Source organism: Drosophila miranda, chromosome 4 (assembly GCF_003369915.1).
Source record: "Drosophila miranda strain MSH22 chromosome 4, D.miranda_PacBio2.1, whole genome shotgun sequence".
In the NCBI taxonomy this organism is placed as follows: Eukaryota; Metazoa; Arthropoda; class Insecta; order Diptera; family Drosophilidae; genus Drosophila; species Drosophila miranda.
In genome coordinates, this window is record NC_046677.1 from 31,760,197 (window position 1) to 31,786,593 (window position 26,397).

Below are 26,397 nucleotides of genomic sequence, written 5' to 3' on the forward strand. Positions count from 1 at the left end.
TTGTATCCCTGCCTCCCGACCACGCCCCCGCTCCATGCCCCTGTGGAAAATGTTCCCTCCACCCCAGACCCCAGAGCCCAGACCCCAGACGTGACCCAATTTTCACACAAATTAGTGCAGCTAATTTTTAATGATGATGATTTTTCGGTTTCGGCCACTTTACTCGGCATTTTTCATAATTTCCATGGCCTGCCGCCGCCACCGCCGCTTGGGTGTGGGATATTTTCCCTCCCTCCCTCCCGGTTTTTATTTTTACGCAATTTATGATATTTTCACCCATCCCCACCCTCCACCCCCCGACATCGACTGGAGGAGAGGCGTCTGTGGAGTCGTCGGAGTCGGCCGACAAATGCAATTGAAATAAACATGGGAATACAGAGGAAATTTGGATCGTTCTTCGAGGGGGAAAAGAGGAGTGAGAAGCAAAAGGGATTGGCTTTCCATCCCATAGGAAAGAGGAACCTTGAAGGCCAGAGACTGCCGTACGCCTGGCGTTTTAGCTCATTTGAACCTAATTGTCATTCAAAGGGGGAAAAGAGGTAGACAGATGGGAATGGAAGGCGAAAAGAATAATAGAAGACATCATGAGAAGAGCGAACCTAATGCTAATCGAAACCGAAGTAGATCCAAAAGGAGAAAAGCGTGGATATATGGCAGAAAGAAGACGCAGCGCAACGCAAAGGAACATAACAGAACAGAACAGAAAGAATGGAACGGAATGGAATACAAATTCGTAACCAGAACCCAATTTAACATAGCTCCCCCGCACAGCTGTGGCGCCAATCTAGCAGATACTGTAGTATCCTTTGTGTCCACCCCGAAATCCAAATGCAAATCCAACCCCACCCCTATCCTGTTCTATCCAATCCTCCCGAGAGTTCCCCACCAAAGTTGTTGACTTAATCTGCATTTTGTTGGCGCTGCACACACTTTTCACATTTTTATTTAGCTGGTCAGCGAAAAAGCAGCCAAGGAAATGGAATGAAATGGAAAACTGCAATGGAAATGAAACGAAAGCCAAAGGAAATTTGCATGGCTTGGCTCCTGTTTAAAGATTTCCCCCTGGCTTAAAAGGGGGGGAAATGGGGAGCACAATTAAGCAGTGGAGGGGGGGATAATCAAGGGAAAATCTTCACGAATATTAAGTCTTATTGCTCTTTCCGTCTTTAAGCAAAAAATTGTCTGCAGATTTGCTTTATTTAAGGTGATATTTATTCCTGTTTTTCGTACGATAAATGGTTGAAGGATAATCTGTTAAATTTCCCATAAATAGCCGTGTGGGCCATGTGCCATTAACTCGGGATGTTTTATGGTTTTCGATTTTCGAACAGAATATCATAAATAATCATATTTAAATACTTTACTTCTTTAAAACTTTCCAAAGAGGTTTGAGGATTTTCTAGACGAACCCCCATTGTAGGGGGTTCCCCATCCCAAAATACAACAGAAAATCTCTTAGGAGATGCTTTAAGCTGTTCCGAATTGAATTTCCCAAATCTTGGTAGTACCCATCTTTAATTTAATTACTCATTCTGCGGGCCCCTGTCCGCCCCCGAAATAGTTCTGCATATAAAAGGCCTCAAGTTCATTTTATTACTACTTCCTGCTGTAACGGCCAGGTCCTGTTCAATGGAAAAGTTTTCCTGTTTCCTGCTGAAGCCCCTTCTGTTTTTCGCTGGCATCCTTTTGTAGTCCTGCTAATTCTTTGTCACCTTAAACACAACAAAGGCCCCCAGTGCAGCCGTTTTCCCCGCATTCCTTCTTTTGTTAACCAGTCGCCTGTTTATTGCGCCCCTCTTTAGCTACAGCTGCTCCTCCACCCACCCTCTCTCTGCCCCTCCACCCACACGCTCTGTTGTGCCCAGCTGTCCAGCCTTCAGGAGCCAAACAAAGCGCGGGGTCCGGTCGGTCCCCCTGCACGGAAATACCTAGTGATGGCACATCGGGACACGCAATGATTCATCGTGCGAATTCCGTTTCATGAGTGGCCGTGAAAGGTTTATTGGCATAGAATTCCTCCCACAACAAAGAGATAATACTATCTAAATCCTCTCAAAAGGGCTCTAATACGATCTTCCTCTCTCTAGGGAGCGTTAGAAAACGCTCCCTTCAGCGCAGTGTTGGTCAGTGCCTCAAAAGCGTGGTTCGTATTCCCATCTCTAGTATCCTGCGCCGTCTCCCATCCTCCATGGCATTTCCTTCTCTCTTTTTGTGGCTTTAATTCTCATTCTCATTTATGCAGCCTGTTTTGCAGTTCGCCCACAAATTTTTTACTTATTTCTTCATCCTCTCATCTCATCCCTGCTCCTTCTTCTCCCCCTCCCCCTGAAATTCCTTTCATGCTACCAATTTTTGTGTTAGCATTTGTAAATTGCATTTGGCTTTTTTTTCCCCCCCTCCCCTCTCTCTCCGTCTCCGTCCTTTTTGTGTGGCACCTTTTGTTCTCGTTTTTCGCCTGCATATTTTGCTATTTATTTCGCTTAATTTCGCTGGCCCCCTCTCCCCCTCCTCTCCCCTACTCTCTCTCTGTCATCTCGTTTTTCCCGTGTTTTATTCCGTTATTTGCATTCTGTCATCATCGTTTTTATTGTTTTTGTTGTGGTGCCCGCTTTTCTTTTTCCTTTCGCTCTTCCTTTTGATCCCCCCCCTCTCTTTCTCTCTCTCTCTCTCTGCCTCTACGCCCCATGATGCTTTAAGCGTTTTTATTACCCGCAATTTGCGCATTTTCGCTTTTAGTTTTAATTAACTAAAAAATTTGTGCGACAGCCACGCCCACAATTCTACAAAAAATTCGCCTCAGGCTGCACTAGAACCCACACCCACACCCCCACCCCCAACATGCCTCTTTTGCTCATTTTCCTTCCTCTGCAGTAGATTTCTCTCCATCCTCCTGGCGTTCTTTCTTCTCTTTGTATACCCTTTCGAAGAGTATTACGATTTCGAAGGAATTCAGATCGATCCAATTCGGGTTGGGCCGTCGGAATAGGCCTTAAACTTAAGATACTTAAAAGATCTTTCGCTTTGTTACCAATCCTACCGTATCGCTGTAGAATACGTATCAAATATATCTGAAACAAGAACTTGTTGTTGCCATACAAAACCGTAAGATCTGCGACTGCAAGTGTATCTAAAGCATCAGCCACTCTGTTCGCAGTATTCCTTATATTTTTTCTTGTTTGTTCTCTTTTTTTGTTTTTTATTTCTTGCTTTTTTATTTGCTGTCCTCGTTTTCTCTTTCTATTTTCTCTATTTTGTTCTCTTTTTTCCTCTGCTTTGCATTTAATTTGTGTTTATGTTTTTTCACACAGTTTTCATGGCATTTTCTTGTTGGTTTTATTTACTTTTTTTTGTTTTTTTGCTGTTGTTGTTTGCTTACAATTTTAATTATTTGCTAGCTGAAGCCTTTTTTTGGCCTGCCGAGCGAAAATATGAAGAGGGCGGCAGTCCTGTCCAGTCGAGTTGGCAGCACTCATTGTGGCAGGGCCTCAACAAGTCTGGCGCCTGGATAAAGAGAGCAGGAGTCTGCCACAACCTTCCTGGCCAAACCCCCCTTTTGTTGATCAAAATGCAAAAGCCAATGAAGGCCAAACTGTTTGCTCCCGGCGTTGGTCAGAGTGCAAGCAGCTCTCTTAGCACATGTCCCTGTCCCTGTCCCTCTCCTCTCTTTCTCGCTTCTCGCTTGTGCTTACTGTATCTGTCTCGTTTCTTCTGTGCAACGGCTTGTGGCTTTAATTAAACTGAACTTCCAGACACTTTTACCAAAGCAAACAACAGCAACACGGAACACGAACGACGACTAGAATGGAACTAAAAGGTACCCTAATGGTACCCATTTCTCAGATCAAAATGGGGCTGGAGAAAGTCCCACAGATAAACCCAGAAGAGCTCCCAATGATAGTCCATATAGTGCTTTGGAGAATGTTGTTTGAATAGCTGGCCATTGATTCTGTTTTGGAAAACTTATCCGGGATTTACGTAGAGGGCAGAGGAACCTTTGAAGGCCACGGATTGTTACGGATCTTCTTCATGAGACGTCTGTAGCATACACCTCCACAAACACAACATACCCTTCAGCTCCAAAAGCACCAGCCCTAAAGAGCCTTTGGCTATTGTTCCGCAAACTAATTAAATATTGGAACTGTGAGTTCTAGCCCCTGACCCCCAACCCCTTAGCCCTCCCCACCTTAACCCCATCCCAGCCCACAAGCTCTTTCTTCCGCGCGCTGCTCCAACTATTAATTCGTTTTAAATCGATTCTCCTTTGTTGGGGCTTCTTTCTTTCTTTTTTCGCCTTGCTTTCTTCCACTCCAATTACAGGGTACCCCGACCATCGCTGTGCGGTGATTAATGATACCCCGCACTGGAGGTAACTTCGTTTTGATTGCCCTGTCGAATCCGACCGGCCCGGCACATCATTTGTTTGGGTGCTGTTTGTTCCAGCACAATATCAATACAAAGCGTACAAAATTCCCCCGACGCGATTGGCTTTTCAATTTCCTCGTTTCCCCATTTGCTCGCCGAAAAATGTACAACTTTTCTTGTCGGGGTTTGCTCTCCGGATTGCTGGATTGCTGGATCGCTGGATTGGGCCATTAATCAAGTTGAAGACTTGGCTCAACCTTCGGCTGTGTGGTCTGGACGACGGCAGGTCTCTTTTGCAGGCCGAAAGGGGAGCCCGTGCCCCAATTGATTTGTGTTTACACGTCTAACATCATCAGAAAGATGCGATGGAAAGGGTGAAATGGGAATTAATTGTATACATCTCTGTTCAAACATTGTCATTCTTCATTTTACTGCATAATGCGGTGACATCGGCTTGAAGGCATTCGGCCACTAAGAAGATACATTTTTGTGGCCTGGGAGCCAACTTTTGTTGAATGTTTTGAATGATGATGGTGAAAAATGGTTTATAAATTAATTGTTGCATGGACAAAAAAGAGGACAAATGAATAAAACTCTTTTGGTGCGAGAAAACATTGAGGAAAAGTGGAAATTAAATATTTCTTTGTTCGTTTGGTGTCACAGAAATATCTAAACAATTTATCAAGAGATGATTTAATGGGGATTTTATTTCGAAATTCTATTGCAATTCTGTGTCCCTCCACGGCTGTATTTCCTTGAGGCAAAGGCACCTGCAGCCTTATTATAAATTATATTTTAACATACAAAAGTAAAAGTTATGGAAAATGCGCATGCAATGATTTGCTTTGAATTGATTTGATTAATTAAGGCCCAGGTAAATTCTTATCTTATATTCCAATTAAAACCGAATTTCAATACGTGGGAAACCACACATGGACCTGCAGGCCGAAGCCAATAATTCATTGGCAACTTTTTGCATTAATTATGGCCGGGCTCGTTGATTCAGAAATCAATTCGTGGGCTCGTAATTGGACTGCAGTAATCCACTCATGTTGCATGGCAAAGGGAATTCATACAGCCACTCAGATACATCTCCAAGCCAATCAGAGGACAGAGTTCTGTCTATTTTTAAGCAAAAAGAATGGAAAGAAAACTTTTCGTAGAAGATGCACCAGAAAAGAACAAGTTTTATAAATGTACTGCGGAATGGGAAAACATATATTTGTTTTGTTTACAGAAGCAAAGTTTTGTGGAAGAAATATGAATATTGGATTTCGGTGCAGTGTTTATCTTAGTCTGGGGCTGAGGCAGAGGCTGGAGGCTTCTACCTTGAAAAAAGTCTATTCCACATCGAGTTCAATGCTCCAAGGTGCCCCTCCATTGGAGCAGCCGTGTGGCAAGTGGCACTTTTTACTTGCAATAAACACTTGGAGTGCATTCGGGAGTTCAGAAATGAAAGAAAAAGCCCGGGTATGGGGTTAAAACAAAGCAATTTACCGATGACTGCATAAACAAAAGGAGAAAAAAAGAAACCCAAAGATTTGCCCCCCACAAAAGGGTCACTCATGCATGAGGGAAAACCGTATCCAAAGAGAGAGAGGGAGAGGGGGATTCCTTTTGGCAATCCATTAAATATGCCTAGCTGACAATTGCTTTCGAAAGGTTCCAATCCAATCGAATCGGGTGCCAATGTCTCCGTCTTGGAGCAAAAGTTAATGAAGCCCAACAGCGCGCATGTCGAGCAACCAAATGAAGCCAATCGAAGGCACCGTCGCCCAGGGGTCGCCGATGGGTATGTGAATCCCACGCGAATCAGGGGCCAAGCTCCTCGGAAAATATACAAAAATGGAAGGAATATTGTTAATGAGATTAGCCGGAAAAGCTGTCGAGTAAGGGATAGGAAAAAGAAGGATATTATAGCAAAATAATGAGACAAAAAGCAGTTGAAGGGACTAAAGGAACTTGCAAACAAGTAAAGGTTTTATCTCGGACTAATATAACCGTCACAAGCTTCCTTTAAGCAAATTCACCCGAAAGAATTCCTGGAAAACACTGGTATTTTTACGGAACTAACTAAACACCAAATATGCACTGAAAGGTTGCCCCTGTCGCAGTCCCAGTCCCAGTCGCAGTCCCATTCCCTTTGCGGCATCAAATTTGGTTATGAAAATTCTGTGGAAATTGAATTGACTACCGAAAAACGACGAAAAACAACAATGGAAAATGGAAAATGAAAATTGAAGCCCTCGTCAAATCTTTCAACTGACATAAACTGATTGAAAATGCGGGTGGTACGTAACAGTAATAGTAGAAGGGAGGGGAGACACAGAGGGAGCGACAGAGAGAGAGCGAAACAATGTTTGAGAGGGGCCCCAACGGCGATTCATTCCCGTACACTGATTGCATCGCAGATACAGATACGGATACGTAGAGAGAGCCGAACAGGGATGCCCAAGACCCGACCCGACCCGTACAGTGGCAATTGCCAAGTGCACGCATTGAGTCATTCACTCGAGCATACACTCGCAGTCTGTCAGGCAGTCAGTCAGGCATGCCGTCAATTATTCTATACTCTTGCAATGTTGCCGTCAAACTCAGCGCCGACTATCAGACTAGCCAGCGAATCCAACGCATGTAGCGAAGAGGGAAGAGCCTCTGTCTTGGTCTTGGTCGGGTCCGTATCAAGATGATATCTGTTAGATACTTTCGTATGCAACGCAGCTAACTGAATTTATGTCCGTTTTTATGTGAAGCGAAGAAGCAAAAGAAACACACATACGTACTAGATACAGATACAGATAGAGATAGAGATGATGACGATGACTGTGATGATGATGGCTCTCTGACATTCCGTTGATGGGTGGCCCGAGCCCCCATTCCCCGCTGCAGCCGGACCACAGCACACATGTTGACTTCTTGTCTTGTATCTGTCAGATACATATTCTCCGCTTCTTTTCATTCATTCATTTCAGCTTTTGCTCTTGGCGCTTGAATCGTGTTTTTAATTTTCGGTTTAATTAAATCATTTGGCCAAGGCAGCCCCTTCTGCACCCCTCCCCTGCACTCCTCTCTAATGAATTATGCTTCCAGTCACTCGGTTCGCGGCTTTTCTGGGTCATATTTTGGCCAGAATTTATGACAGCTACGCTTCGGACTTGTGCTAAGTAGAACCAGCCATAAATTTCGAGCAGAGTGCTCCAAGCGAGTGGAGTTCAAGTTTGGAGTTGTTTGAATGAATGGGTGGGGATGAATGGGTGTGGGGGTGGGGTATCCAATAAATGTGTTGAAAGGTGAATAAACTTGGCATTCTATTGGGTGTAAATAAAAGTAAAGGAAGGAGAAGATATCTTGTATAAACAAAAGAAGAGCAGAGAAGGAACTGCGGCTTTTGCTTCTGAATATTCGAAATCTCTTCGCATTCACTTCTCTGATATCTTTTGCCCCTCTCCATCGATTATAATTCAATCGGTGCCCAAGAATCACTTTACAGCTCTATCAAATTCCACATCACCCTCTGAAATCTTTGAGATCTGAAACCTCTGACCCCGTTCTCCACCCTCCACATATAATAAGCCTCGTAAACCCCATTTGTATCTACGGCTATTACTTATCTAATAAACGGCCATAAAACCTTCACTTTCGTGCCACAGAAGTCAAGCGATCGGACAATAAAAAACTGTCATTTTGTATTTTGAGCCAAAGTGAAAATTGTTTTTATTATTGATAGTAAAATAATATTTTCCCTGGGCATTAAAGGCACATAAAACTCTCTTTTTATTGTGTCTCAAATGTCTCATCGGAGATCGGAGATCGGACACACGCCGCACGATGATTATTTTATGGGGGAAAGAGCAAGCCCCAGCGCCAGACCCAGCCCCAGCTCCAGCTCCAGCCCCAAAGAGCTGGCCAAGATTAGAGGTTTCTTTTGAATGCCAATGCCGACGTCGTGTGTGCGTGATCCATGTGATGGTCGACCACAAATTGCTTAATTGGGTTTGAGTGGGGGACGGGACTGCTATGGGAGGGGAGTGTCTGGATAGTAGATACTGGATGGTGGACATTGCATAGTGGCCACCGTGTGCCATCAAATGCTGACAGCTTGAAGTGTGTCACACACACACACACACACGGTTCGACTCACTGGGGACAGTTTCTTCAAGCAAATTATAGACGGGAACGAGACTCCTCCACGCCCAGCCTCGCCTCTTGCGTGTCTCTAATGGAGGGGGGTAGAGGGCAGAGCATCCTCTGCTTCAGAGGCACTAGACTAGCACTAGTGGCAAATGCAGGTCCCACCCCACACCCCACTCCCATACCTAATTGATCAAAGAGTTCAGAGTTCGTGCTTCGGTTTTGGTTTTCGGTTGTCGGGCGATATGGAGGTCATGCTGGGGCCACTCTCCAACGATGGCATATCTTCCGGTAATTGGCTGCTGGACATGCACTTGGAGAGTCGAATATTATGGGGCTCTAATACGATAATGATAGGCTGGCATTCAAGGAATTAATTCATGAAGTATCAGGGTTGAATGGAGATATCTTTGGACAAAGTTCCAGTTTTCGAAGGGCTCTTTTGATAGGATAATGACAGGGTTCCGTAGAGTTCATTCCGTGCTTTCGAAGGAGGTTCAAAGCGTACAAATCATACATCGTTCAACGATCCGCAGATCAATCATTCAAGTGGAATATCAATAAATGGATTAAGGAATTCTTGGAAATATTTTATGAGGAATGATCCCAATGATCCCTTACGAGCATCCGATTCCACTACGTCTTTCAGCAAGTGCAAGTTTATTTATCAGATAATTATTATCTGTAAGATACACAATTTAAGCCAACAATGGACACCTGAACCCCCGTTCAATTACTATAAAAACATCAGCTTCAGCAATCCCCCGATTTTGCCTTGTTCAGGTCGGTTACGCTCTGCGGATTTCACGACATTGAAGGGGATTTCCTTATGTAGGGTCTGCCCGCCCTCCCCTTGGTCTCTCCCTTGGCTGTGCCACTTCCAAGTTGAATGTAAATAACACAAAGCTACGTAAAAGTGACACATGCAGCACTTGGCACTAACCAAAGTTGAACACAAGTATTTACAATCAATAAAAGCCAAAGCCAAAGCCAAAGCTAAAATGAAATTGAAATTGAAATCGAAGTCGGATTCGAAGTCGGACACGACACATTGAGTGGAGAGTGGGGGGGCTGGGGACTGGGCGCTGGAGACCACTGGAAAAGTTATGCATTTGTTGGATACATTTTGAAACGGTCCCGCGTGGAGTCGAGTCGGACCAAAGCGAAACCGAAAGTGGGCGTTGCTAATTAGTGCTTGTCCGACTGACCTTCTGTGCGGTGGGTGGGGAGAAGAGATTTATTGTTGGATTCATTTTGAAAAGAGCCAAGAAAAGCGAGAAACGATGTGGGGGATTCGCCGCCAATGAGCCACTCACTGAGCTTCCTGTTAAAATTCGTCTTTGTTTGTGAATCAATATGCTTTGAATCAATTTAGATAAGGAAAACCCCCCAAAGAGATAACGATATTCCGTTCGTTTTACGTTCCTATAGATCTGCATAATCGATTAGTTAATTATTTTTGTGGGTTTTGTAGGTTTTAACTAGCTTTTTACTACTGAAGATTCCTACAACTTAGTCGTAGCAAAGATTTACGTATTATCTTTAAAAAGGACTATCTTCGATTGATAACTTAATATTCTTTAAGTGCTATGTATATTCCAATTTGTTGTTAGTTTTCTAGGTCGAAATATGTCCCCTTTTATTCGATAATTGACACATTTATATTCCCAGTCACCATGCGAATAATTCAGTCAGTAACCATGCATTATTCATCATTATTCTGTTCGAGCACCTGTATGTATTCGATGCCACAATAACTATAACTATTATCTATTCCTAAGCAAATACGAATACGAATCTCTCGTCCCTATTTACATTCATTGTTGCGTATTCCCACTCATTTACCTCATTCGTTGACTGCAACAACTGTCTCCGTTCGGCAGGGAGTGAAATAATAGTTCTGTGAGCAGGCATACAGTCGTGTACAAAACTATAATTTATATTTCGTTTGCCGGCGATTTATATTTACGCTCACAATATTGGCAGCTCCAACAAGACCGTAGATCACTTTAATGGCATTCCGACTACAGCTCCGACTCCGACGCTGACTCTGGGCTCTTGGGCCATCAATGGCAGCCGCCTGCTTCACTTCATTCTGGTAGTAGGCATTCGAGTGGTAATGTCAGGGGCGTTGCTGGAGGGGGGCCTGGGGCTGGGGCTGGGGCTGGGGCTGGGGCTGGGGCGTGTTCAAAAGTTCAACGATTCGACAGAGCACTTGATACTTTTTATGTTCTCGTTGTCACTGCACGTTGCAGCATTCTCTGCTTGTCAATGACAGAGCTTGAACAAGTTTTTTCTTTCATTTTCACGAACTTGACTTAGTCACTGTGTACACAACTGTACTGCAGACAAGAGGAACAATCATGCCGGGAATCGCTGATGCTCTTCGGGGGCGCTCTTTGGGGGCAGCTGAACTGAAAGTGAATCAGGAATTTCAGGCAGCGACAGCGGCAGCCAGCAGGAAACTCAACTTGAATCAATATTGAAGTCTCAATCAGCATCGACTCGGACGGAATAGAGGTGCAAAATGGCATCGAAGCGGACTGGAGGTGTTCAATCCTTGGGAACACGAAGAGCTCTTAATAATGTTGCTTATCAGGGAGAAGTTTTCAGCCATTGAGTGGAATGTGAACAATAGTTGGGGAATCTATAAGGATGCTGCAAAACTGCAGGATATCGCTGTCAAAGAATGCTCTACTTCCGCTCTATAGACGATCTGGTTCTACAATTTCCTATGGTTTCAAAACCCACTGTCCCAGAGTTCATCTGCAATTTGTTCGGCGATTAACTTCGTTTTATTCCCCCACTAAAAACACTGATCTTTGCTGACACTTTGAGTGGTCTCCCCATCGCTTCCACTTTCGCTCCGACAGATCCGACAAACATCCATAATTGGATGATTGCTCATTTGCATCCGCACAGCCCAATCTTACCCACTCTCCGCTCCAGCAGTCCCCCGAATGCCGACTTCTCCCCCTTTTCGACCGCTTATCAACATCGATTATAAAATTGTTGTCACGCTTCTGTCACCACACAAAAATGGGAATAATATTAATAAAACATGAATGCAGTGGTTGAAACACGAACCGAAGCATTAGATACCCTTGAAGATCCATTGTGGAAGTGGATCCATGGAACGTTCTATCGATATATCGACAAAAAGTTGTATGCCCTGTCGGCAATCCTTGCCTTTTGTGTGGCTTTCAGACATCTGCATGACACCCTACCCTTTCCCAGGGTATCAGCGGGAGAACACACATAACCCGCACTGGCGACGCCTTCAAAAATGATGCCATAAATTCCAAAAATTATGACATAAAATAATAAAAACACAATGAAAAACGAAGGCAAAAAAGTCATTATCAATTACGCCACTTAATTATTTTTATTGGAGCATAAAATGCTCCATTTCTTGGGAAGACAGCAACGGCAGAATGGAGCACAAAAGAGCTCAATATCGCATGCATTCTCCCTCCCTCTCTCTTCTTTCTCTTCTTTCTCTCCACTCCACTCTTTCTCTCTGTCTCCCTCTGTTGTCCCTCCATTTGCCGCACATGGTGTCAATGATGTGCTAATTGTCGCGTGCGCCCACTTCTCCGAGGACCGAGGAGTGTCTGCATGAGAACGTTTCTCGGAGTCTTTGGGTCTTGGGGTCGGTCCTGCTCCGCCAAGGGGGCCTCCGCTGCCTCGTTTTTGCATAATTTGTTGACAGTTTCTTCGAGTGTATGAATGAATGAATATTATATTGTTGGTCTGGCGACTTGCGGGCTTGGCCCCAGCCCCAGCCCCAGCGACATCTCGAAAATTGGAGGCGTTTACGTTCAGGCACTTTCTAAACGAATTTTGAATAATTCCGTCGTATGGCAAATTATTCAACAGCAGTTGACACCAATCACTTACAAATTGGAGGAAATTCCCTTGTCCAAGGCGATGGAAATAGAATTGGCTGTGTGTCAACGAAAATAAACGACAGTCACTTGATAGGCCCCGCGGAAAACCCAGAAATAGCAGAGCTTTTCAGAAGGAACTCTTCGTGCAATAAATATGCATACAAATCGTACGAGATAGAGACATGACATGTTCCAATCTGTGGAGTCTTAGTGCATTTTCCACTCAGTCGAAAATCAATGGAAAACCCGATGAAAACTGCTGAAAGTCCAGTAAATGAATTTCCAAGCGACAAAATCTGCAATGCAATTAGCCGACTCGACCATTTTTGTGCATTTTCCAGTTAGCCAATTGTCTAAGATTTTACCGCCAGTCGGCAGTCGGCAAACGCCAGTCGGCAAACGCCAGCTGCTCCCCGTCTGACGGAGCAATTAAAAAATCATTTAGCGGGAGATGCGGGGGAATGGGGGCCCGGGGGGAGGGAACTATGTGGAGCGACATGTGTTGGTGGCGTTTTATAGCGCATTAATTGACTTTTTGTTGATTGAAAACTTCGTATTTCAATTGTGCAAATGCAATCTTTGGCTTTGGCTTGGGTTTTCCTCGCTTTTCTTGGGCCTGTTTTTTGTGCAATAATTAAATTAAGGCACGGCCTGGGCCCGACGACCACCCACGGCAAAATTGAGGAGAGCCTGACTGCAGCAATTTGTTGGCCTGTCTCCGGCATTGTTTGCGTGAAAGTTTCCAGCAAGAAAAACCATCGGGAAAACATTGTTCGATGGGAGGCATGGGAAGGCTTTATCCGCTGTAATATTATACATTACATTAGCCCGGGCAATTAAGTTTGGGTTTTGTGGCGAGTGGAATGCAATTTCACTTGTCAACAGCCCCAAAGCGAGTCGTCGTCCACGTCATATTTAATCACAAGTTTAGAGCCCGAAAAACGCTCGTCTCGTATATCATCCATGTTGAGGCAACATTGTGGCTGCCAGTGGGCAACATGTTGCCGGCGATTGGACAGGTCTCAAAAGTTTTGGTAGTTCGACCGATGATTGATGGCTCGTTAGCCATTGGGGGCCGACACTTGAATACTAAACACCGAAATGACTCAACAAGTTGCAGCTTGTTGCAACAACAGACGTGTGCAAAGAAGAGCCGGGCGGAAGGCAGGTGGCAGTTGCAGGAAGACAGACACACCCACGCGGGAGCCAGCGAGAGCTTATGTTTGCATATGAGCTGATTATGATTATAGAGGGGGAGCAGAGGGAGGAGCAGGGGGAGGAGAAGATTTGCACAGCACAGAAAAAACCCCCATCGTACGAAGGGGAAAACTTTTAGTGCAAATGGCAGCCCAGGTAGAGGAGCTTACAGTTTTCCTTGCCAAAAGATTATCTCGGTGAATTGTACAAGGTTGTAATGGGAATAAATTCTATGAGATTGCAGATAATTCCATTCCACCTCGTGTCAAGGACAAAATGGATTGTCAGGGGATTGCCATGTAGAAGAAAGATATGGGAAAAGTCCCCACAAATCCATCTTAATGGTGCTCCACTTGTATTCTATCTTAACGCACCTTATCGACCTTCATTCCACAGGAGGCGGAAACACATCTCTATACCCGGTCCGGTAGAACCATCCATCCCAGTCCCAGTCTATTACATTGATCATTAAATTTGTGGCTAATTCACATGCAAAATGAAAACAGCTTCTAATGATGCCTCCCCCGCACACAATCCGGATTCCTTGAGTCTCCCCATTGAGCAGAGTTTCCTGAGTGCGAGTATATTCCGCAACACACTCCAGCTTTCAGCCAGTAGAAGCACCAGAGAGTAGTAGAACTTTGAAGTACGTCCGTAACCACTCCCCGACTGTTCTGGGGCAGCCCGACCATCGTTTGGGCAACACTGTTTGCACTGGCACTAAGCACTTCACTCCCCAGCACTGCCAGCAACTGTTTTTATACTCTGCTGAAACAAAAAGAGTAAAACTTTGGCCAGCCCCGAAATGGCTGCGCACATTAGTGAGTGCCACAGACACAGAACTCGGCAGAACTCGGCAGAACAGAAGAGAACTCAAGACAATTGCAACTTTGTTTGGAGCAACCCACGAGCAACTTTTTGGTACAACTGCAATAATTTTGTCTCCTCTCCTCCGCCCTCTCTCTCTCGTTGCAGGTAAGTGCTGCAAAGACATTAGAAGACGGCAACGATGGCCATGTAAGTACTCAAAACAGCATAAAACCCACCCACATGTTGCTACTCCCTGCCCCTGCCCCTGCCCCTGCACCACAGCCACGTCTTCTATGAGTCTACGAGTGCCTCAGTATATGAGTGCTTGAGTGTGTGGTCCGTGTGCCAAGTGAAGTGTACTGAAACCACACCAAAACTGTACCGAACCACTCCTGACAATTGCCGGCACTTCCGTTGCATTGAACTTTGCCATATACGCCCCCATCATCGTCATCGTCGTCATCATCAGAAATGCATCTGTCGTTGGTGCGCCACACGGGTAGATGACCTGCGAACGATCCCATACACACACACACACACACACACACAGTCGTACTCGTACTCGTACACTACAATAGGCGTCTGCTTAACGATCGTGACCAATTTGTTGGTCAACGAACAACAAGATCTCCCCTCCCCCCCCCCCCCCTCCAGCGGAGAACCTCAGCTGCATCTGCTGTCGTTTTGCAAATATTTACTTTATGAATAGAGAACGGATCTGCCTCTCGCCTTATCTTCGAGACTAGGGAACAGGGGGAAGACTATTTGTTCTGCTGCTGCTTCTGCTCGGCACCCCCGCCCCTCGTTGTCACCGCACCCACTGGAGACGGAGACCTGTCTATCAATACGAAAAGCGCTGCGGCTGTGCCTTGAATATTCAATTAAAAACCGGCGGCGACTGTCGATTGCCATGCAAAAATAGGCAGAAGGGAGCCCGGGAATCGAAAGCCGAAGATGGAAATACACTAGCAGGAAGATCTGTAAAGCTACGAGTCTAGACTAGATCCCTTTCCCTCTCCCTCTCCATTCCCTAATTACTAGTAGTATTTCAAGTTCAATAGACTTCATTCCGTTTCCGCTCTGCTTCCACTCCGATTCCAGCGAACCCACTGCCATATAAGGGTATTCGCGAGCGATTCATTACCATACTCGTACTCGATATAGCTCTTGGCGCTTGTGTCAGTGGCTCAGAGTGAAAACGTGACTTGTCTGGCTCTTGTCTGTCAACAGTCTGGTCGGGTCTGTTCTGGTCTGCTCTGTTCTCTTCTCTTCTGGGCGAAATGATTCGCAATGAACTTAGTTTAATTGAAACGTTGGCCAGAACTTGACGCTGATTTGACTGGAAATGTCGTGGGCAACACACTACTTGCATTACTTACTCTCTGACCTACAATTGGGTTGGAATGGTGGTTGGGGTTGGGGTTAGGGGTTTGGGGTTGACGGTAAAGCGGTGCGGGCGAGAGACAAACAAACCCCTAGCCTAGCATGTTTCTGCGGAAATTTATGCCTTTCATTTGTGTTTTTGTCGCACAAATCACGGAAGAGCCCTGCCAGCAGTTGGTACAGCGACAGCGACAGCGCTAGCGACAGCACCGAATAAAATAAATTGAAATGTGGGTCAATGTTTATGTGGTTGTGGCCACGTTTTCAAGAAGGGAATGACCCCGGACCGAGCAAAACAACACCCGCCTTAAATGCGCGCTTTTGGAAAACAGGGATTGGCATTTTGTTTGCTCAACTGCCAATTTATTTGCCCGAAAAACCCTAAACTGTCAAATGCCGGAACCGGAATTCAAACCCGACCCCCACCCCTAACAACAATCAGATTTCACTGGATCCCTGCATCTGCATATTCATGCACGACAATAAATGCACGGAACGAAAGGATTCGAGTCTTCAGATACCCTTTTTGTGGGTTTGAGTCGTTGGAATCCGTTAGGAGAAATATCCCTTAGAGTTCTTCGACCGATCATATCCTGGAAATATTTCAGTCTAATCTTTGAATCTGTTCCCCTAATCCGATATATGTCCATCGGAATATTCATGGCACCCTCTTCTCTACGGCATGGAAATATATTAAATATAAACGAGAATATTTTAAACAAATATTTAGTTGTCCGCCTTTTGGGGGGCGGACTGCAATCCAAACAATCAAATGGACAATTGGCAAATTCAATTTGTGACCCGCAAAAACCCCATAAAGGCATTCATTTGTTCAGTCTGAAGGAGGGATATACATACATACATACGTATGTATTCACGAGTACGAGTGTACGTACGAGTGTACTGTGTCCTGTGGAGCGGATTTATAGATTTATATAAAACATTTTCCCGCTGTCGTTTGCGATTTTAATTTAATGCAAACATTTGTGCAACAAAGATTAATTATTAAATATATATGAATGTGGATATCTGGTTATGTGGATGTGTGGATATGTGGCCAGATTTTATTGCTGCCACATGGAATTTTAATTACTTTTTTACTCCTATTTGGAGCAGTGCTGGAGGGGCCCAAGTGAGCAGCTGTCGAATGCAGCAACGAATGTTGCTTATAAATATGGCAAACATTTGAGGGCTCCCATTGGCCTGCTATTTCCTATCTTTGCTTCACTTTCTACTGAATTTGTGGCACAAACAGACTTCTGTTTGCTCAAGAAACACACAAGTTTTATGGTTGAAAAAGTCAAAAGGAACACAATTGAAGTGCTAATGGGAGTCTTTTCTATTGGTTTAATGTTTAATCAGAGCAGGGAATGATATTGGAAATGGTGTTGCATCAGTGATGAATGCAGTCGGAAGATATGCACCAAAGTGGATGGATTGCAAGGAATGACCGTTTCCAAACACCTGGCAGCATAGAAATGTGATATAATTCATAAAGTAGGTATTTCCCCCAGGCTTCCTGAGATTCCCCTTCTTCTGGCGTGCCCTCTCCGCTTACCTCCAGCCCCGCTGCACCTTCACAAAGGATCTCCGGAGGAGCCAGGCCACAGTTGCACAGATTGCTTGTATCGTCATCATCTTTACTAATTAGATTTGTGTACACGCACAGGTTCTACCTGCTCCTGCTCCCCCTCGTGGCCACAGTTCATTAGCCTCCATTAGAGAAGGGAAAGGCGGCAACTACAATAACCAAAGGGTGGCAACGGGCAACAGATAGAAGAGTAGAGGCAGGGGCAGGGGCAGGGCTAGGGCTAGGGGGAACTGCATTTACAGTACAGATAATTGTAAGACTCCGAAGATGAAGCCGAAGCCGAAGCCTGGGACGGAGCCATTCAATTACTTAGAGCAAACATCTCCGAACGAAGAAAAAGGCGGGGAGGTGGGGGGAAAAAAGGGTAGCAGCCGGCAACAAACCTCAGACAAAGTTCAAAGTGCAGGCGCTCTGCAGGGCTCCCCCTGAGAGCTGGGACCAACAGACACGGCACTTGTTCTTCGGGCTTAATGTACGATAAACCGCCCCCCTCCCAGCACATCCCCAGGCCAAGCCCCACTTCAACGAAACTCAGGAATGATAACAGCGGGCGGCAGCATGGAGGAGCGGAGAAATCTCCAGCAGCTTGGGGCAGCCGTTGACACTGCTTCGAGTGGGTCGGTGAGGGGGAGGGAGGGAGAGCAATTAGCCACCGGATTATCGGAAGCTGTCGAAAAATATTTGTGTATCAGCAATCAATTGAAAGTTTTTTGTGGCTAATGAAATCACTCAAGCGAAAAGAACTAAAGTTCCCAGAAAAATCAACCAAAAAGATACTCAGAGGAGCCCAAAAGATACAAGAGATGAAAGGAATGGGGGCTCCAGGGCAGGGCATCGGGGGATTCAGCTGAGAACCAAGCCAATGAACCTTAAATCAGAATCAAAGGCAATTGATGTTGACTTGAGCATGCCCCCCTACCCCTACCCCTACCCCCACCCCCACCCCTCCACCGTGCTCATCGTCTCCTGTGCTTTGGTAAAATACAAAATAAAAGCCTGCACAAAATTCTCAAGAAACTTTGCACCAAGAGCAGCGATAATGTTAATTTTGGGCCCCGGCCGTTTCGCTCGTGGATCTTAAGCCCTTCGACAGGCATTTGGCAACCTCGTCGTCATCATTTATTCAAGGCAACTTAAGCTCTGTCTCTGCCACGACCTGTCACGGAGCGATAAGGCCCTCTCGGCGAATTATGAAAGGGAATGTTTAAGAAAATGAAAAATTGAATAAGGCCCGAATGAAATCAATAAATTGCAGCATCCCAGAGGAGCAGGGAGCAGGGAGCCGAGCCGGCTGAAGGATGTGCCCGCAGAGGAGGTGGAACTTCCATAAACTGGCATTAAATATGCATGCGAAACACTTTCGCCGGGTACTCGCACACGCATTTATTCCCGGGAAGAACCCGCGGAAAGCATCCGAAAATAATGTGTGTGCAAAGGCAAGACGAAGGCAAAGAAATGTTCGAAAAGATGAAATGAAGAAATATGCGTTTCCGAAGAAACGCTGAGGCCACCGCAGGAGGATGTACGGCACGAGGGGCACTCAGGACTGGGACTCGGCGAGAGATTCGCATGTGAGGACACCATTTCCCAGGAATTACTCCGAACGAAAGATGAATCTTTGCCTGGAATTTATGCACTTAAAAATGGTTCTGAAAATGTAATTGATTGACAGAGTTCTAGGGAGAGAAGAGGGAGACTTTTGAGGCCTTAACGTTGAAGAATTGAGAAGGGCTAATATGCGACAGCGACAAAGGGAGACAAATCTTCCATAACTTTCAAATATCACTGTTGGAATAATCTTAAAATAGTTGGAAGGAAGCCCATTCCCTCTCTTACACATTTATCAACACAGCTCTTCAATTCTTAAAGGATATCTCTGCAAATTCCCCCCCATGGGGGAGTCTCCCCAGAAATATTGTACAGTCCCGTCTCTTGAGCATCCCTGGTCTTGACCAGCCCCACCGAACTGAACGAATTTATTTATTTTCAATCAATGCCACAAGCTCCAGTTGTGCCACGGACTGCTGGCCGCTTCCCGCTTCCCGCTTCCCGCTTCCCGGAGCAACTTTGTCGCCTCGTCTTGCCACTTTTTGAGCCAGGGACTGGGGCTGACGGGGCAGATTGCTGCGAGTGCGGTTGTTTGGCGAGAGGAGCGCGTGCCGCTTGGAATATTTATGAGCTGCGTCGTCTTTGGCCATCAACAGACGGAAATCAATGTTGACCCACTTGGATGGGCGGCAAGGACGGGTACACGGTACACGGTACATGGGAGTACATGGGGGATGGAGTGGGACTGGCACTGGAAAGGGGATCTCTTCCGTCGTCTGCATTGCCGATTCAGACGCGACCAAGTGAAAGTCAAGTGAAGAAATTAATTTCGCAGCAAGTCATTAATATTAAGTTTTTTTCGCAGCAACCCAAAAAAGGTCATAATGAGAGTCCGCTGGATCCTAACTGTCGCATGAATCTTTGTCGCGCCAGTTGTTGGCCTTTAATTGCTGCCACATTCATAACGAGGAGTGGGACCTGTAAACGAGTTCCTCTTCTTTCCTCTCTCCCGCCCATCCCTCTCTCTCCCCCTCCCTATCGAAATGGCGCTCTGATTTCCGTTTCCGCCATGCTCGCTGTTTGTGTTGTTTCTCTTTTTTCTGCTCCCCAAATTGTTGCCATGTTTCTGGCCAAATCGAAGCCAACCCTTTCGGCCCCGCCCAATTGGCAGCCAAAACATAAATCTGATTTATGGAACAAAATTACTGCAACAGAAAGTTTTGTTGCCACAAAAAAGTACCACATAGAAGGTGATAAAAGATTCTTCGCCATGGAGGAGTAAAAGATATACTATAATAGCTCTAGAGATCTCCCTCTGGACGGATTTTGCACTCGGATCTCCCTTGGATTGCAGTGAAACCATCTTTCGATCGGTTGGAGAGGCCAGTCCTTGGATACTCCACTCCCTCGATCGCCTTCCACTTCCCTTCAGCATCCCCTTTGTCCTAGCTAATGTATCCTTCGTTACTCTTCAGTGCAATCGAAGGGCATAAACTATTTTATCGCCCTTGGCATTTGTAGCGTGTATTTTGCTGGTTTTTTGCCGTTGCCCGGACTCGGACATCCTCCCCTTGCCGCTCGCTGCTCCTCCAGGAAATCTGCGTTGGATTTCCGGTCCAATCGATAGCTGGGAATTTATGGCCAGTGTTGCCTTACTAAATGAATTTATGGCAAGCGTTTAGTTTAGCGCCCGACGAACAGTCCTTCGTGCCACTTGCGAGCGCTGAGCAAATAATATGCGTAACTCTTGCACTATTGCACTCTCCTTCTCCCGCCTTTCCCCCCTCTCTCTTCTTCCGCAACAGTCCCACAAAAAGTTGGCAACACTGAAAATTCATTTTGGTTTTTGGGCACACCCTTCTTTTAGTTTTTTTTTGGCGTACTGTACTTTTGTAAGGGCAACTTTTTGCGGTCTGTGTTTTTCGCCTAAAAGCAGGCAGGACTTTAAACTTTTCCCAGCCCGTGCATAGCCCTTGCCCCTTGGCCCTGGTCTGACCTGCCATGCCCTGGCGATGCAGTTTTAAATTTGTTTTGCAAGCCGTTCATAAATTTGACACTTTTTGGCTGCCGCTCGCTCTGTGCTTTGGCTGTGCTCTGTGGCAGGCATGTGAGAAGCTTCTGCCCCCGGCAGGACTCTGGACCCTGGACATGTCCAGGTTGGTGCACACTTAGCACAGGGAGGAAGATAGGATTCGCTACGCTGTGGCATGGCATCGGGGAGCACAAGGGATGGGGATAGACATAGCAAAGTTGGCAAGTATTTCTGTGGTTTTATCTATGCAAAGTAAACTTTTGGCGCCCGCTGCGGTTTTTTGCGCCGCTTTGCATTGCAAAATAGTTGTGGTTCCGGAGGTGGCCACGGCACTGTGACACAGCGCCTTTGCGGCCAGGCCTGCTTAGTCATTAATGTTGTCATTGTTTGAGGTTTCTTTGCCAGCAACAACTACCAGCAGCTCCCAAGAAGCCAGGGCTAATTAATGAGAGTTTCAGCAGTTCTCTTCTCTGTCTGGCTAAGCAGGCTGCCATTTCTGGCCATGGTTTTTGTAGGGTTTTAGTTCCTTAGTTTCTCAAAGATACAATTACGGGTGAAAGATGATAGAGTGTTTTCCGTCCTAGAGAACTCGCATTTGGGGACTAGGGAGGATCGAAATATCCATTTTATGTACAACAAATCACACCTAAAGGGCAATGAAAGACGTCAAGGCTTGTTTCATCCTAAAATGTATTCCGAATCGATTCCAGGTAATCAATTAGAACACGTGTATGCCAGCTGTTGAAATCCTAAATTGAATCCATATCCGACACATCTATAATTCACATCCACATCCGACAGCTGGTAGGAGGCCAGGAGGTCTCCCGCCCACGTTGCCCTCTGCCCTTTGTGCCCTTCCAAAGCAAACATTCCTCGGAGACAGATGGATAGACAGATAGACTGCTGGACTGCTGGACTGTCGGACAGATGCCCGAGTGAAAGTTCACAAATAGACAGGCCTCTCAATTCCCTCAGACTATTGTGGCACATAGGGGACCTGCCGCTGCCCCTCCCTCGTACCGCTGCCCCTGCCGCTTCAAAGGCGCATTAAACTATGGGCTCGGGCGAGACCATTGTTAGGTGAGGTCAGCACGCAGTCCGGTCCGTGTCCGGCCGTCCACTACGCCGCAGGGTCAGTTACAACCCAGAGCCGAGCCAGCAAGGTGCGCCAAACTTAATTTGAACAATGGGGGAGCAGGGAGCAGGGAGCAGGGAGGGGGACACGGGGCCAATGTAGGGGCTGTAGTTGCATTGTAATGCAGCCTGACGTTTAACAAAAGAGCCCTGCCCCTCCGTCCATCCGCCCCTCCTCCCGGCTGTTGTTATATTCCACTGCCACTGCAGATGACAAGCAGAGCGATGCATAACCAGGGCCTGGATACCTGTAAACCGCCCCACACATGCATACATATACACGAGTAGAGGGGGGGGAGGGGTGGGGCGAGCATTAACCTGCTTAATGGCGGACACAGCCGAAGAAGAATGAAGCGTGTGTGGACATTCCCTCGTGGCTGATGCGCGAAACCGAGTTAAGGCCCCGCAAAGATCTTGGCGCTGGGAGAACTGTAAAAGCGCCCATCGTTCATTCGGTTTAACATTTATTATTCATTTGATGGACTTTAAGGACTTTAAGTTGCGCTTTTTCGGTGCTTTCTCTTTGCTTTTGTTGCCTCTGCTGCCGTTGCTGCTGCTGATGGCAAATGAAAAATAAGGCACCTGGGAAATTTGCGTAAATGCTGACGCAGCAACATATAAATAACGGAAAAGATACATGGCATACCATACGATATGTATATACCATATTTATTCAGTGAAAAGCAAATTACACGTGTATTCGCGTGACCCGGAAAGTGTGGGGAATGTTTTAATTAAATTATAAGTGACTCCGAGGGCGGGAAGAGGCAGGGAAAGGCACGCACAGATACACATATATGTATAACTCCAATTTACATGTGGATATCCTTGCAGAATTCCAAGAGTTCCGCTCTCGTAGGATGCACGAGTATTTAAGCATCAATTTAATAACATGCCACACTCGGGCGGCCACAAATCGCTGTTGTAGCTGCTGCCACAACTTTTCATTTAGGCGATATTTATGGGCGGAAAGTAGTCCGTAAAGCGGGCTGAAAGAATTGCCGCAAAACATGTTTCAAAATAGCTGCCAAGTACACAGTAACCACACCGAGCTCCACCACCAACCGAGCCACAGATTCGCGCCACAAACACCGCACCACCGCACCACACACACAAAGAGAGAGGGAGAGGGAGGGGGAGAGTGCCACTGCCACTGCCACTGACTGCAACTCAAACGAGGAAAACTATGTGCATTCATAATAAAAATTTATGCGCTCGGCCTCCGAAGAAAAAGTTGTGCAGGGAAAACAGTAGCAGAAAAGTTGAGGAACAAGAAGAAATGCAGTAAAAAGCGAAAGAGATAGAGAGAGAGCGAGTAGAGAGTAGAGACAGAGAAAGAGACAGCTAGAAGTTGGAGCAAATTGCTTCGTAAAAACATCAACTTCATTGCCATTATAAAGTTCAACAGATACAATTTATAGGCAACAAAACGCATCAGGCCAAAGCAGGTAACAATGAAAGTGAAAGAGAGAGGGGGGGAGAGGGGCGGAGAGGGGGAGAGACGCACAGATGATAAGTAAACAACAATTACCCAAGCGAACCCACATTTTCCATGGCATTGTTGGGGATAGAATTTATTTTTCACTTTTCCTCCCAACAAAACAAACTTTCGAATGGAAAACTTTCTTTGGGTTTCAGTTGGAGAACGGCTTTTATCTATTTCCCGTGTTTTCTTCCATGCCAAAGCATTCCTGGCGTCACACGTGGCGTATGTGCAATATTTGCATGTCCCCCGAAAAGTATGCAGCGGAAATTTGCAGCATTTTTCAGCTCCCCCGAGAAAAAGAGAGAGATTTCGTTCCTCGTAGAGTCAATTTAGCATGCAGCTAATAAATACAAGCATTCAACTTTGATATGATATCCCTGGCTCCACCATCGCTGTCTGGCTCCCCATTCTGATGGCGGTGGCCACCAGACAGAGCAGACAGAGCAGAACGGGAGCCGGGGAGTCGGGGGAGCCACCGCCTGCCAGTGAGGCAGCAATATTTCAGCACTCAACTCGACAGCCAAGTGTCTAGCAGGAGACGCCGGGGGGCAGGAGAAGCCCAGGCGGTTGAGTTTTTAATAAGCAGCCAGAAGAGCGGATCGGGAGGGGAGGGGAGCGGAGGGGAGTGGTGAGGAGCGAGGAGCGAGGAGCGAGGAGCGGCGTCAAATGCCACAAGTTTGATGAAAGTAAAGGCAGCTTGTCTGGCATCAGCTTCCTCTCGGAGCCAGCCCACTTTTACTGGCATTGCAGTTTTCAAAATTGAATGAAGCTGACAAACGAGGCGTGGCAGCAGCAACAGCAGCAGCAGCAAACGCCTCAAAGGGAGAATAGAGAGGGGGGAGGTAGGGGAAGAGAGGGCTCTCGCGATGGCGGTGGCACACTAAAGGTGATAAATTCTCGACGAACGTCACCGACTGAAGTGTCATCAACAGCAGTTGAGGCAAGCAAAAAAAAACACACAAATTTAATTGCGAGACTTGGCAGCTTTGAAGAGACGCAGACGCAGACGTGGACGTAGACGCAGGAAGTGGGGTGGCAACGGGGGGAAAAGGAAGTATACGGGTCAGGAGAAATGATTTTAGAAAATGCAATTTGTGAAATGAGATAAAAACTCGAGAGTCGGACTCGGCTTGGAAGGATGTCCCGTGTCCTGGGCCCTGCATTCTGCCGACTGATTGAAGATAGCTTCTCCTGCAGCAGCTCCCATTCCTGCCACTGGAATTTGCTCTCTGCCAGGACATAACTCATTAGGGATTTCCATTTAAATGGAGCGACGGAGAGCACAAAATATATCACAAGCCAATGGATCCGCTCGAAAGGGGATTTATAAATTCAGAAGGAGATCCCCAGTCCCTGATCCAAAATATCTCCAGGAGTAACAATCTTTCAACCATTGCCATCTCCATTTCAAGTTAGGATCCAATTTCCTCAAGTATCTGCACATTAAACAAAGGTAATCTCTTCTATCGCATCAAATTGCGTTAACGTTTAATGTGGGGCCAACCAATGGACAAATGGGCATCTACCTGGCCATAAACCAAAGACCAAAATGCCGTATACTCAAGACTCAAGCATTAACGCCACATTCTTGTCAGGCTTCACACTTCAAGGCTCCGCATTCCCCCGTAAGCCGCAAAGGCAGAGGGAGGGGAAGAGGCTGAGGGAGAGATGGAAGATGGCCATGCAACAATGGAGAGCCCATTCATAAGCCTCAAGGTTAAACCGCTAAAAATCATTGACCAACATCAAAGAGCCATTGTTTTCGGCCCGGCCAAATGGACCAGAAATGCTAAGCCAAAATGAGAATAAGAATGAGCGTCCGAGCATTGAGCCGCAGCTCAAGAGCAATACCACAGCCCAAGACGAAGATTTATGCCAATTGCTCTTGAGCACCTTGTACCGCAGAGCCCCTCCGACCAGCGACCATCCCCACCTCCTCTCCTTCCCCATTCCTCTCCCGAATGTGTGACTAATGAACAGACTTCCACGGCCTGTGCGTCGCTGCTCTTTTTGGGCCTTTTATTTAGCCATTGGCCCACCCACATTTACGGAATTTACGGTTTTTTGTGTTCCGTTCCGTTCCATTCCGCACTGTTTAGTACATATATCTATATGTATATAGGTAGGCCACTATATGGAGGAGCTATGGCCACTGCCGGCTCATTAATTTCGCTTAACTTCACAAATTGCCAATTGTGCGCATTGGTCAACATTTTTACTTCGTCTCGATGTTGTTGGTGGCTGCTGCTGCTGGTGGCCGCTGCTTCTGGTGGTTCGTGGTTGACCGGTCGTCTCTGGACCCTGAAGTCCCAGCTCCAGCTCCAGCTCCGGCTCCAGTCCCACGTCGATGTTCATGTCCATGTCCAACAATTCCTTCTCTATTGTTCTCTCGGTCGTATTTATTGCCTTGAATGCCAATTTGTTTCGTGTTGCCATTGTTATGCACTCAAGAGGTCAAGGCATCTCGATTCGTTTGTGGAGTTGGCAGATGAGAGATATGGTTCTGTTTAAAGCCCATAACCGATCAATGGAAGGATCATTATCTCAAGTAAGAGATTCATTGGAGTTCCCTTCATGGAGTGCTTAATGAATCATCTTAGCATAACACTATCGACATTTATAGATCTCTCAGCTAGTCGGAAGTACTCAATCCACACTCCATCGCACAGAAGTAAGGGTATTCCAGTTTCACTGTCAAGCGTGCCACCATTGTTCGCCTGTTAGTGGTGGGTGGGGGGGAGGGGGGCCTTTCCCTGTTGCTGTTCCTCTCGGTGCCGTCTGCGTGCACATGAATTCCTAGTTTATGAACTTCTGTGGGTCCAACTGCTGGTTA

General features: G+C 46.2%; 2 protein-coding genes across 6 annotated transcripts in view; one reads left to right on the forward strand and one right to left on the reverse strand.

Moving 5' to 3' along the window:
- The window catches only part of LOC108162618 (dynein-1-beta heavy chain, flagellar inner arm I1 complex), a 128,480-nt gene that overhangs the window by 50,575 nt on the left and 51,508 nt on the right, over positions 1–26,397 (reverse strand). The window lies entirely within an intron of this gene.
- Positions 1–26,397, forward strand: part of LOC108162619 — a 70,158-nt gene that overhangs the window by 33,460 nt on the left and 10,301 nt on the right. For 2 of the 4 annotated variants that reach the window (XM_017297440.2, XM_017297442.2), the window contains exon 2: positions 14,556–14,597. The exons of the other annotated variants lie outside the window; for them this stretch is intronic. In XM_017297440.2, the coding sequence (XP_017152929.1) occupies positions 14,556–14,597 (42 nt within the window). The remainder of the gene's footprint in view (positions 1–14,555; positions 14,598–26,397) is intronic. 4 annotated transcript variants of the gene reach the window in all.